The sequence below is a fragment of the Pteropus alecto genome, unplaced genomic scaffold (genome assembly GCF_000325575.1).
Source record: "Pteropus alecto unplaced genomic scaffold, ASM32557v1 scaffold86, whole genome shotgun sequence".
NCBI lineage: Eukaryota > Metazoa > Chordata > Mammalia > Chiroptera > Pteropodidae > Pteropus > Pteropus alecto.
Genome location: NW_006442109.1, coordinates 25,113,916 through 25,127,968, shown reverse-complemented (window position 1 = coordinate 25,127,968; position 14,053 = coordinate 25,113,916). Strand labels below are relative to the sequence as shown.

The 14,053-nt window shown below is 39.2% G+C and overlaps 1 protein-coding gene across 3 annotated transcripts in view; it reads left to right on the top strand.

Annotated features, from left to right (window-relative positions):
- Window positions 1–11,208: 11,208 nt before the first annotated feature.
- The window catches only part of SLC28A2 (solute carrier family 28 member 2), an 18,149-nt gene continuing 15,304 nt past the window's right edge, over window positions 11,209–14,053 (top strand). Inside the window, exons 1-4 of one of the 3 annotated variants that reach the window (XM_025038967.1) lie at window positions 11,209–11,336; window positions 11,965–12,078; window positions 12,419–12,496; window positions 13,606–13,686. In XM_025038967.1, coding sequence (XP_024894735.1) covers window positions 11,292–11,336; window positions 11,965–12,078; window positions 12,419–12,496; window positions 13,606–13,686 — 318 coding nt within the window. In that variant the 5' untranslated portion in view covers window positions 11,209–11,291. Of the gene's footprint in view, window positions 11,337–11,964; window positions 12,079–12,418; window positions 12,527–13,605; window positions 13,687–14,053 lie in introns of those variants that run through there. The other 2 variants (XM_025038968.1, XM_025038969.1) reach the window with 2 other exon arrangements.

Here is a 14,053-nt window from a genome sequence, read left to right as displayed (position 1 = left end):
AAAAAGAACAAACTAATCAAAAATAGACTCACAAAAATAGTGGACAATTTGGTGACAGACAGAGGGGAGGGAGATTGGGGGCTAGGAGAATGGGGTGAAGGATTAAAGAAGTATAAATTAGTAGTTGATAGTTGGACACGAGGATGGGGAGCATGGCACAGGGAATGCAATTAGCATTAATATGATGGCTAAGTGGAGGGCCAGGGGAGGGAGGGAGCAATTGGGGGAATCGTTTTATGAACAATATAGATGTCTCACCAATGTACTGTATACTTGAAACTAATTTAAGTAAATTCATTAAAAAAAAAATCAATCTCTAGACAGATGCATCAAGAAAAAAAAAAGGCCCTTAGAAACCATCAGGAAGTGGAATTAGGTTAAGAGTTGGAGAATTTGCCTTGGTAAGTGGGAAGGCCAGTTTTTCCTGAGATGTTAGTGAAGGAGTCTGAGAAGCAATCAGAGATGCACTGAAGTGAAAATAACAGGCCAGAGAGGCTAAATTTCTGTAACGTAAGCCCTGTATCTGCTGAGAACAAAGAAGCCTAGGCTATTTGAAAGCATCCTTCTCCCCTCATCCCCGTAGACCCTCAGCTGTATGTCCTCCATCCTGAGCGGAAGTGCTGAGGGATGCTAGGCCCCTGGGGCTGGTTGGCAGTGAAGCATCCTTCCTAGGTTTGGGTCTGGCTGGGGAAGTAGGCAGCAGGTCTGAGAGGGGCTTTTCTGCTCTGAAGAAAAAGAGTCACATTTTTTCCTAGCTTGTCTCCTAGCTTACCACCTCTTCTGGTTCTTGACTCCAGAAATGAAGAGTTGGGTCATATTAAAATTTTCATTTGCATAAATGGCTTTTCATTTAAACTAATTACCAGGAAAGAAGATAATGATCATGTTCCAGATTAACATTGCTGTAAAACTTGCTGAATTTCAGCTCTAAATTCTGTTCAGGTATGCCTAGATTTCATGTGGAGCCCAGTTAAGTCATGACAACTTATAACTATTACATGAAATTTTGGCCCTAAACTGAACTGCCTAAGCCTTCTTCACTAGTTGGCACTTCGCTTCATTACATATGATCTCACCTGCTTACTTCCCTTTCACAGTTGTTTTAAAACTTCTATTCTCAGATTCTCCACCCCTGTTACTCTACCCATCCCCATACCTCTGCTAATTGGTATATAATACAATATCATTCCTTTTTAAGAAAATTAAGTGTTTTTTGTAACTAACTTCCTCATTCATTATGGCAATAACATTTATAATATTACCTTATAATTTGCTTTGTCTTTGTCCTCTTTTTTTTTCTTTCTTTCAGAAAAAGAGCGGTCTTTCTCTTGCTTTTTTTTTGTAGCCAATCTGCCAGTCTCTGCTTTTTAGTTGGTGGTTTAGGCCATTTACATTTGATGATTTAAAAATATCATCTTGCTATTTACTTGTTTCTATTAGTCTCACTTTTTTTTTCAACATATCAAATTTATTTCTCCCACTGTTAATTGATTTTTCCCAGTTATCTATTAAGAATAGATTGTCTTTTCAGTGGTTACCTAATTTTCCATTCCTTCCATCAATTATAATCACTCCATTCTTCTGATTTTAAAGAAATTTTCTTAACAATAAAATTTAGGATTTGAGGTACGCTTATTATTTTATTTATTACTCTTGGCTCTCCAAATAAAACTAGACAAAATAAAAAGTAAAAGCCCAATTCACAATTAATGAGCTCAAACATTTACCCAGATCTTTCCTCTAATTGCTGGATCGCAAGTAAACAGTTTTTTAATTAAAATATATTTGACATATAACATTAAGCAAATTTAAGGTATATACATATTAATTTGATATATTTACACATTGTAATAACATGATTGCCATTGTGGTGATAATTAGCACCTCTATACATTACATAATGATCTTTTCTTTTTAGTGGTTGGGATCATTAATTTCTAGACTCTCAGTAAGTTTGATGATTATAATATGATATTTTTGTTTATATTCACTATACTGTACATTAGATTTCTAGGGCTTATTTACTACTCATTGCAAGTTTGTACCCTTAAACAATATCTGTCCTGTCCCCCCAACTTCCACCCCCTGGTAACCACCATTTTACTTTCTGTTTTTATGATTTTGGATTTTTTAGATTCCACATGTAAGTGATATCATACAGTAATTGTCTTTTTCAGTCTGAATTATCTCACTTGGCATAATTTACTCAAGGTCTTCCATGTTGTTGTAAATGGCAGAATGTTCTTTCTTGTGGCAGAATAATAATCCATTGTGTGTGTGCACGTATATGCGTGTGCGTGTGTGTCTGTATGTATCACATCACATTTTCTTTATGCATTCATCCATTGATGGGTGCTTAGACTGTTCCTATATCTTGGCTCTTGTGAATAATGATGCAATAAACATTGGAGTGCATATATCTCTTCAATATTCTGTTTTCATTTTCCTTGGGTATATATAACCAGAAATGGAATTATTGAATCGTGTGGTAGATCTATTTTTAATTTTTGAAGAACCTCCGTATTGCTTTCCAGAGTGGTTGAACCAACTTACATTCTCACCAACAGAGTACAAGGATTTCCTTTTCTCCACGTCTCTTGTCTTCTTGATGATAGCCATTCTAACAGGTGTGAGGCAATAGCTCATTGTGGTTTTGAGTTGCTTTTCGCTGATGATTACTGATGTTGACCATCTTTTTATGTACCTGTTGACCATGTGGATATCTTCTTTGAAAAAGTGTCTATTCAGTTCCTCTGCCTATTTTGAAAATCAGCTACTTTTTTGTTTGTTATTGAGTTGTACGAGTTCTTTATATATTTTGGGTATTAACTCCTTATATGATATATGCTTCGCAAAAGTTTTCTCTCATTCTGTAGGTTGCCTTTTCATTTTAATTGTTTCTTTTGCTGAAGAAGCTTTTGAGTTTTGCTTGATTTTTGCTTTTGTTTGTGCTTTTGGTGTCATATCCAGAAAAATATTGAAGAGCTTCTTCCCTATGTATTTTTTTTTTCTAGGAGATTTATGGTATCAGGTCTTATGCTTAAGTCTTTAATCCATTTTGAGTTAATTTTTGTGAGTTGTGTAAGATAGGCACCAAATTTCATTGTTCTGCATGTGTTTATCCAGTTTTCCCAGCACTAATTGTTGAAGAGACTATTCTTTCCCCACTGGGTGTTTTTGGCTCCCTTGTCAAATATTAATTGACTATACGTGGGAGTTTAATTCTGAGCTCACTATTGTGTTCCACTGGTTCTATTTGTGCCAGTACCATACTGTTTTTATTACTGTAGTATAGTTTCAAATAAAAAGTGTAATACCTCCAGGTTTGTTTGGTTTCCTCCAGATTCCTTTGGCTATTCAGGATTTTTTTCGTGGTTCCATACAAATTTTAGGATTGTTTTTCTATTTCTGTGAACAAATGCCATTGGAATTTTGATGGTGATTGTGTTGAATCTATAGATGGCTTTGGTAATATGGACATTTTAACAATATTAATTCTTTTGACCCATGAACATGGGATGTCTTTCCATTTTCTTTTTTTAATGCCTTTCTTCTTTTTACACCCTTTCTTTCCTTTTACGCGTTCCTTCAGATTAATTGAATATTTTTAAATGATTCCATTTTATCTCCTTTGTTGGCTTATTAGCTATAAATCTGTTTTGTTATATTAGTGCTTGCTTTAGTGTTTATAGTATACATTTTCAACTTATCAAGTCTACCTTCAAGTGCTATTATTCTTTTTCACATATAGTGTTAAGAACTTTATAATAGTAGCCTTCTGTATCTCCTCTTCCAGCCTTTATACCACCATTGTTTATGTTTATACATTTTACTTCTACATATGTTATAAACCTCATACTACACTGTTACTACACTGTTATTATTTTTGTTTAAATAGTAAATTATCTTCTCATAATAGTCCATATATGCTCACACTCACTCAATCTCCTGCAATTCTGCTTTTACCCAGTCATTCTCCTGTAAACATCTCTCAAACAGAACCGGTCACCTTGTCACTGCCAAATCTAGCATCTTCATCTCATTTCCCAGTCTACCTAATTTTCCATATCACTGAATATCACTGACCTCTATTCCTTCTTAAAGATTATTTCTCTTTTTCACTTTTCCTTCTGGATTTCCAACTGCTTCTACTAAGTCTGCCGTCTTTTCTGGCTGCCCAATCAGAGCGACTGTTCTGACTTTCTGGGAGGATGGTGATAAGCTTGGTAGGGACGGGTGGAGATAGCAAGGTAGGTGGGTGGGTGTGAGCTCTACAAGTTCTCAGTAGGGAGGTCTGGAAGGGCACCTTGGGCCTGTGTTGTGTGTCAATGCAAGTCCCAAGTGGAGAAATTTAGGCAGCCCTTCCTTGCTGGGAGCTCCTCCCCATTTCCTCTTTATTTTATTTCTCATTAGGGCCTGAGTCAATAGCTGAATGAGCCAGAGCTCCTCCGTCCTCAAATTCCTATTGAAATCATTAAAAAAAGGGTGTAAATAGGGGCAAATTGTACCAGCACAGGAAGTCTATAATGGGCATTAACCACATATTAGAAATGTGGAGAAACTTTTGCTAACAACAGAACTAAAGGGCTTGGCTCAAAAGGCCATTGGAGGTAGAGTCACAACTTTCCTAATGAGAGAGAGAGTATGAGAGCGAGAGACAGCACCTTCTCTGGGAAGACTCCACTGCCTGTCAGAACCACTGCTCTGACTTGAAGAGAATAGAGTTCTGGAAGGAAAAAGTTGAGGGTGGGTTGAAGGGCTAGTTAGGAATCCCATCACATAGGTCCTTCTTGTCTTTGTGGACCTTTGGCATTGGGTTGCCACCGTTAGGGGTCAAGGAGATTTGACGTTTTCTGACATCTGAAATGGGTACATCAAGCAGAGATTTGGGTACAGTGTGGAGGAAGAGTTCTTTTTCTGTAGTAGATGTAGTAGACAATACATCTACTACAACCCAGCACATCTAGCTGGCTGTGTTCTGGTTTAGGCTCCCTTCATACTCTATCTGGGCTGATGGCTCTCAGAACTGGTCATCCCCAGGTGCACAGAATCTCTGCCTCCAACATAAGTTTTCTAGCTTCCATCTGATAGAACTTTCTCTTGCTTTCTCTGGTTTTCCACTTTGACTCTCCACTTTGGCTTATTAATAACTTTTTTGCTTCTCAGACTCAGTCACCATTCTCCCTTGGACACTTTTGGTAACTGTTTTTGAGTTCTTATTTGACACCACTCAGCTCTCTTTATCCATCCAGTTTGAAACCAGTGTATACATAACTTTGAATCTGTGCCCAGTACAGTGCCCATTGACCAGTTCCTTTAACGCCCTCATTAAAGTAAAACCTTTGACCCCTTGAAAAGATCTTGGTCAATTCTGCCTGGATGGCTTAACCCTTTACTCAGACCAACATTTGTTTTTGGATTGACTCATTTCCTTTTTTTTGGTTCTCACTTCAAGCTAGAGCAGCAAAGATTCACCCAGGGCCCACAATGTCAACAGTCACTGTATTTTCTGAAAGTTATCCTAAGCTTTCCATGCTAACTGCTAAACAATAGTATCCAGACTCTGGGATTTTCCATAGCTCTGTCTTCTTTAGTTGAGAGAGTTTCCATATCTTCTGGATAGGAGGAGGAGGAGGGGGACAGGGAAGGGGAGGGTGAGGGAGTGGGAGAGGACTATGTATAAGGAAGAGAAGGAGCATGTTAGATGGGAGAGGCAGCAATGGAGAAAGAACCATAGAAATTTGTTAGGCAAGACCCCAAGGCATTTGGAATTAGTGAGTGGTCCCAGCCCTGGCTAAGCTGTCCTGTCTCAGCATGATGGCCAACTGGTACCTTCTTGATGGGCTCACCAGCTTTGGAACTTTAAGAGTTTGGAAATTAGAGCCTTTTGCAACTATGGCCACAGTGCGCTAAGGATACTGAAGAATGGCATAGACAGGCGAGCCTGGGGTCTAGGTAAGATGCAGCACAGAATGATGATGGATAGCTCAGACTCCAAAGCGAGACTACCTGAGTTTACATTCTGTCTTTGTTCCTTATAGCTTCAATGACTTTAGAGAAGTTACTTAACTTCTGTTTTCCAGTTTCCACATCTGTAAAATGGGAATGATAATAGCAACTACCTCAAGAATTCTCAGGAGTCAATGAGTTACTTTTTGTAAAGTTCTTAGAAAGAGTCCAGCACATAGAAGGCACTACGTAAATGTTTGTTAAAGCAGACTTGAATAGTCCTACTTGCTGGACATCTTCTCTCAGGCCCTGCCCGCCAGGAGTTCTTGGTGTTTTCCTTTTGGTCTGTCAATGCACATCTGATTGACTGTTCAGAGCTATGCGTTTGCATGGTTTTTAGAGAGGAATGGTCATAGCTGTACCTCAGAAGAAAAGGCCCCTTTCTGAATCTGGAAGCTGAGCAATCCCTTGTCCCTGAGGAACGGGGAAGGAGTAGATCCCGGGAGTCTCTGCCGGTGTGACCGGTGTCCACTTCTGTGATAGGATGTCACTGAGGATGTTGCTAGTCCAGGTCAGCAAGCTTTGATCTTACCTTTCTGGCATTGCCAGAACACCACCTAATGTCCCCCTGGCTGAATAATTTTCCTCATTGATTAAGAGGAAATTCTTCCTCAGGCCAGGTAATCTAAATTCTGGAAATTGATACAAATGGGATGGAGTAACTTTTGTATTTTAATTTTTGGGTTCTCATCAGGAAGAGCCTACAACCTTTCTCCAGGGCATGGAGTTTCTGCAAAAGACATGCCAGCCTGTTCAAGAAGATCCTGCTGGGCCTGTTGTGTTTGGGTGAGGTGTTAAGAATTCCCAGCAGTGAGGGACACGATCATTCTAGGAATATGACCTTGTGTCAAGTCAAGTACTATATGGAAAGCAACTTTATTCACAAACTGATCTAAAGGGCTATTTGATGTATAGATCTTAATTACTTACAGGTGAACCATAATTTATTGAGTTGCACGTCCAGGAATAAGGGAAATCTGAGAATAAACTATTTTTCAAAACTGTTGATAGACTTATACTTGAGAGAAACTGGGCTTATCTCTATTTCAGTGTTTTGATTTGATTTGATTCAGGGCATGGTTCTCACAGTCTGTACAAGAGAAGACTGTAGTATACATTACTTATTTGCTGGTTTACTAGGAAGATCAATGACATAAAATATTCTTAAAAAACAGCAAACTTTTATTTAAAATATACTGTCAGTGATATATGGGACTTTGATGTCAATATTAGAGACAGCTGGGATGATGAGAACAAAAATTATCTCAGGGAGCCATGAGGTGAGGACCCTATGGCTGTGGACAGTCCTCACTTAACATCGTCGACAGGTTCTGCAACTTTAAGTGAAACGACATATAATAAACCAATTTTACCATAGGCTAATTGATATAAACAAGAGTTAAGTTCTTATGGCATCTCATTAACGTTACATAAAATGACACCTGGCTAAGCTGTCCTGTCTCAGCATGATGGCCAACTGGTACCTTCTTGATGGGCTCACCAGCTTTGGAACTTTAAGAGTTTGGAAATTAGAGCCTTTTGCAACTATGGCCACAGTGCGCTAAGGATACTGAAGAATGGCAGAGACAGGCGAGCCTGGGGTCTAGGTAAGATGCAGCACAGAATGATGATGGATAGCTCAGACTCCAAAGCGAGACTACCTGAGTTTACATTCTGTCTTTGTTCCTTATAGCTTCAATGACTTTAGAGAAGTTACTTAACTTCTGTTTTCCAGTTTCCACATCTGTAAAATGGGAATGATAATAGCAACTACCTCAAGAATTCTCAGGAGTCAATGAGTTACTTTTTGTAAAGTTCTTAGAAAGAGTCCAGCACATAGAAGGCACTACGTAAATGTTTGTTAAAGCAGACTTGAATAGTCCTACTTGCTGGACATCTTCTCTCAGGCCCTGCCCGCCAGGAGTTCTTGGTGTTTTCCTTTTGGTCTGTCAATGCACATCTGATTGACTGTTCAGAGCTATGCGTTTGCATGGTTTTTAGAGAGGAATGGTCATAGCTGTACCTCAGAAGAAAAGGCCCCTTTCTGAATCTGGAAGCTGAGCAATCCCTTGTCCCTGAGGAACGGGGAAGGAGTAGATCCCGGGAGTCTCTGCCGGTGTGACCGGTGTCCACTTCTGTGATAGGATGTCACTGAGGATGTTGCTAGTCCAGGTCAGCAAGCTTTGATCTTACCTTTCTGGCATTGCCAGAACACCACCTAATGTCCCCCTGGCTGAATAATTTTCCTCATTGATTAAGAGGAAATTCTTCCTCAGGCCAGGTAATCTAAATTCTGGAAATTGATACAAATGGGATGGAGTAACTTTTGTATTTTAATTTTTGGGTTCTCATCAGGAAGAGCCTACAACCTTTCTCCAGGGCATGGAGTTTCTGCAAAAGACATGCCAGCCTGTTCAAGAAGATCCTGCTGGGCCTGTTGTGTTTGGGTGAGGTGTTAAGAATTCCCAGCAGTGAGGGACACGATCATTCTAGGAATATGACCTTGTGTCAAGTCAAGTACTATATGGAAAGCAACTTTATTCACAAACTGATCTAAAGGGCTATTTGATGTATAGATCTTAATTACTTACAGTGAACCATAATTTATTGAGTTGCACGTCCAGGAATAAGGGAAATCTGAGAATAAACTATTTTTCAAAACTGTTGATAGACTTATACTTGAGAGAAACTGGGCTTATCTCTATTTCAGTGTTTTGATTTGATTTGATTCAGGGCATGGTTCTCACAGTCTGTACAAGAGAAGACTGTAGTATACATTACTTATTTGCTGGTTTACTAGGAAGATCAATGACATAAAATATTCTTAAAAAACAGCAAACTTTTATTTAAAATATACTGTCAGTGATATATGGGACTTTTGTGTCAATATTAGAGACAGCTGGGATGATGAGAACAAAAATTATCTCAGGGAGCCATGAGGTGAGGACCCTATGGCTGTGGACAGTCCTCACTTAACATCGTCGACAGGTTCTGCAACTTTAAGTGAAACGACATATAATAAACCAATTTTACCATAGGCTAATTGATATAAACAAGAGTTAAGTTCTTATGGCATCTCATCAACGTTACAGTAAAATGACATTGTTCTTCCTACTGCTGTACTTCCTAGTAGTAGCCTTGTTTATGTGGTTTTGCTCAAGAGGAAAGGCTAAAATGACTGGGGTTGTAAAGTTTAAGATGACTTTTGAAGAGTGTGATGGAGGGTGCTGATAAAATCTACTCTAAGGGACAGAAGATCAGAAAAAATAGAAGGGAGTGAGATTTCATTAAAGACAAGTGAAAATCTTAAGTATTCAAACTATCCTTGGGAATCCTCAAGAAGAAAACAGCCATCTATCCCGGCCTTGAGAACTGCAGCTCAGTCTGACAACTGGAGCTGGGTGACAAGGTCGCTGGAGGGTTTTTCTTGATTTAAATCTCAGACATTCGTTGCTAGAGCTTCATTTGCTCTTGGAGAGCTCTGACTTACTGATTCTTACTTACTCTGTACCTTCTCCCTTTAGCTTATGCTGCCTACTTCCTGGCAGCTTGCATCTTGGATTTCCAGAGAGCACTGGCTTTGTTCATCCTCACTTGTTTGGTGCTCTTGGTCCTGGTTCACCGCTTTCTGAAAAGGTTCTTTGGTAAAAATTTAACAAGATGTCTGAAGCCCTTTAAAAACTCCTGCCTGAAGCTTTGGATGAAATGGTGAGTAAGATAAAAATCTTAGTATCTCTGGTCCCAAAACTTATCCCAAACCCCGATCCACTTCCCCTTTTCTCCTTTGACAGTTCCTGAGCTGTCTCTTAGACTCTCACTTATACTTTTCAAAACCAAGGCTCAGAGAGTAAATAGCCAATGGGCCTCTGAGCACTGGACTTCAGTCCAGTTTCTTGTAGCCTCGTATCTCAACATTGCCGGGGGCAAGAAGTGTTAAGTTCCAGAGAAGAGTTTCATTCCATTTATTGTCAGGGTTCATGATGGAAATAAGAAAAAAAAAATACTCCTCTTCAATGAAGCAATCAAAACAATGAGGCTTGCAGCTGCATTAAGCTATTAAATTGATTTGCTGGTCATATGTGTTCCCTGAAACTTTTTATACTTTTTTTTCCTTTAGTCCTCCAAACTTCCTGCACCCACTAGTGTCTTTTACAATTCCTTAGAGTTTAATGAATAAACTCACTGTTCAGTGTATACTGAACTGGATTCAACAGCCACAGCTCATCTAACTAACTATGGTATGCACATGTCCTTTGATCACAGGCTTGGGGTGACAGAATAACTTTCAGACTCTCAATAAAGTTCCTCTTTTCTGCCTATTTTCCAATGAATGCACAGAAAATAGCTGTGAAGAATGTTTGCAACAGCGATAATTTGGAGAAACACATCAGACTACAACCTGAATTTTGGAGCATTGATTTATTTGACACTGAAGAGACAGAGCTGAAAGGATTCTATTCATTAGCAGGACAGATTCTGGAAGGCGCATTTTAGTTACTTTAAGTGAGATGAGTTCACAGTGAGAACGGCTCCAAAATTCAGCCCTGATTTATATGCTTTTTGTTGTCATTGAAGGGAATTCATGTATCAAAAGAAAACAAAAAGAACAATTTGTTCACTGAGATGCTTCAGTGAACAAATTGTTCTTTTTGTTTTCTTTTGATACATGAATTCCCTTCTAATTCTTTCCCTTGAACTGAAATGATTCCAACACTCAGACATGAGGAAACCAGTCTGTGTATTGATCAAGCACATCCAGTACATCAAAGGACCATAAGACCCTAAGTAGTTGATTTGTGGCTTAGCTTTTACCCTTGCCATCGGAGTGGTTAGAAATTATATGGAGATCCATGAAGTACCGTGCATACTTTTCTTCCTTTTTTAAATATTTTGATTATTCATCAGAACAACCACATCTTACTGATGTGGAAGCTTGAGGAAAGGAAGTCATGTGATTTGTGTCCTCAGATTGGACTCTTTCAACTTCATTCTGTGAGTAAAAGAATTGGGAGAAATGTAGCTAGGGAACTACCAGATGAATGATTCTCAAGATAAGTCTCTGTGATTAATCCATTGAGTTATTTCACTTTTCCTTGGGATGAACTTCTATTTTTTTAGAGGTAAGGTTAATTATTTGTTCTTCATTCACTGAGTTGATGACGTGGTCTTGGCATTTCCTCTTCAGGGTGCTTGCAGGAGTCTCTTTGGTTGGCCTTATCCTATGGCTAGCTCTAGACACAGCCCAGAGGCCAGAGCAGTTGATCTCCTTTGCAGGAATCTGCATGTTCATCCTCATCCTCTTTGCCTGCTCCAAACACCACAGTGCAGTAAGTCTGGGGTATGCAGGGTGGGCCAAGGGCCATGTGTTGCTAATTTAAAAGTGCATGTGTCTAGTATTGATTACAAAGGCATAGAACTAAGTTCTTAACAATCTCTGGAATTTGCCTCTTTGATAATTTTGCTCCTAAGAGAAGTTTTAAAGTTCTCAGATGTCCTAGACCACTTATTTTCAAACCGTAGGTTGTGATCCAGTAGTGAGCCTTGATAACAATTTTGTGAATCTAGGTCAGTGTTAAAGAAAGAACAAAAGAAAAAAAAGAAAATAGAATACAATAGAGAATCAGCTTACATTGCACATAGTAATATTAAAGTATTGGTTTATGATGCTATTATTTGTGTGTGTGTGTGCGTGCGTGCGTGCGTGTGTGTGTGTGTGTGTGTATGCATGCATGTCATCTAACTTGTAGACAGTTTTAAAAACTGTATGGACATACATGGCTCTTTACAAGTTACTGTACTGTCCTGTTTCCCTCTGCTCTCTTCTCTTTTTTACCCGAGATTTACTGTTAATATCCTAGGTTGGTTCTACCCACAGTACATGTTTTAAACTCCAATCAGGTAATGAACAAGTAGGGTTTAGAACTCACATTTAAATAATGTTCTTATTGGTTCCAGGTGTCCTGGAGGACAGTGCTTTGGGGTCTGGGTCTTCAGTTTGTCTTTGGGATCTTGGTCATCAGAACTGATCCTGGATATAATGCATTTCAATGGCTGGGAGACCAGATTCAGGTATGAGAAATTGAATGTGAGGGCTCTGCTTTTTTTAGAACCCTAGAGAAAAGAGATATAGGGAAAGCATATGGAGATTGGTCTGTATCTTATTAATAATTGTGGTAGGAGATCTGGTGAGAAAGGAAAGAGTATACTGGGGTTAAACTAATCATATGAATAAAGAGAACTGAAATGCTGTGTCCCCTGTCATTCAATGAGCAGCTCATGGGGATATAGCCTGTTCCCATGCTGCCAAAGGAAGGCCAGCCTCAGTAGCAGCAGTAGGACCTAATCATGCATGAGGCTGATCCTTTGTGTCCTCTCTGGTTTCATTCTTGTTCACTCTCTTTTCTTTCAGATTTTCCTGAACTACACTGTGGCTGGCTCCAGTTTTGTCTTTGGGGATATGCTGATCAAGAATGTCTTTGCTTTTCAGGTCATATCTGTTTTGTAGGCAGGAATGAGGGTCAGTGTCTGTGTGAGGTGTGGGGAGGGATGTAAAGTAGAGGATGAAAATGTGTGTCCAAGAGATCAGCCAGTCTAGATACCAATTCGACCCTAAGAAGAAGATTTGACCCCATCAGTAGAGAAAACAGCATCGATCTCTCGCCCTTTGATCGTTATCATACTGAAACTGGAATAAAATAGGAGTAGGGGAGGAAGGTTCAGAAAACATCTCCTTGTGGCTTAGTACTGATAGGATAACAGATTTGTAATACACTTAAAATTTATTCCTAAACTAGCTTGTGTTTAAATATTCATTGAGTATCTATACTGTATCAGCTGCTCTTGGAAGGCTGAGAGCTTTATTTAGAGGTCTGAAACACAGTCCATTTATAGCATACATGAGCACATTTAATGTACAGTAGTCCCCCCTGACCTGCAGGGGATGTGTTCCAAGGCCCCCAGAGGATGCCTGAAACCTCAGATAGTACTCAACCCTATACATACTATGTTTTTTCCTATACAAACATATCTGTGATAAAGTTTAATTTATAAATTAGGCAATTTCACAGATAGAAAATTCGTTCTTACCACAGATCTTACCAAACTCAGCATATATATATATATATATTTTTTGCTTTTCTTATTGAGGACTTTCACCTTTTCACTTAAAGGAAGCACTTTACAGCTTCTCTGGCATATTCGAATTGCCGGTATCACTACTCTTACGCTTTGGGGCCATTAAGTAAAATGAAGGTTACTTGAACACAAGCACTGAGATAATGTGACAATCAATCTGATTTGGTAAACTAGATGGCTACGAAGTGACTTATGGGAGGGTGGGTAGTGTTTACAACATGTACACACTAGACAAAAGGATGATTCATGTCCCGGGTGGGACAGAGCAGGACAGCACAAGATTCCATCACAATGCTCAGAATGGTACACAATTGAAAACTTATGAATTGTTTACTTTTGAAATTTCCATTTAATATTTTTGGACTAAGTTGACCATGGGTAATTGAAACTGTAGAAAGTAAAACCGTGGATAAAGGAGGATTATTGTAATATCTCACTAGTCGCCCATCATTTTCATTACAGTCCTTACCAATCATCCTTTTTTTTGGATGTGTGATGTCCATTCTCTACTACCTGGGCATTGTGCAGTGGGTAGTTCAGAAGGTGAGTCATTCTTCTACACCAGTCAGAAGGTGGGCTCTCATCTTTTGATCTGTCAAGAAGCAGGAAAATGACACTTTGAAAAGATGCTCACATGTGGGACCTAGAACCCATGTAAAAAGGCAAACCCTATTCAAGTATGCCTGATATCAGATGATCAGGCCCAGGCCCAGGTTGAGGGGCAGAGCAGGAATTGAGAATGGGCTGGACTGCCATTGAGACTGAGTTTTAATCTACTAGTTCTGGAATCCAAGAGTCCTGAGTTCTGGTCCAGACTCTGTAACTTGCTTTGTGGTCTTGGGTTTGTCACTATACTTCTCTAGGCCTTGGTTTCATTACCAGTAAAATGAAGAAGCATGTGTGTGGGGGT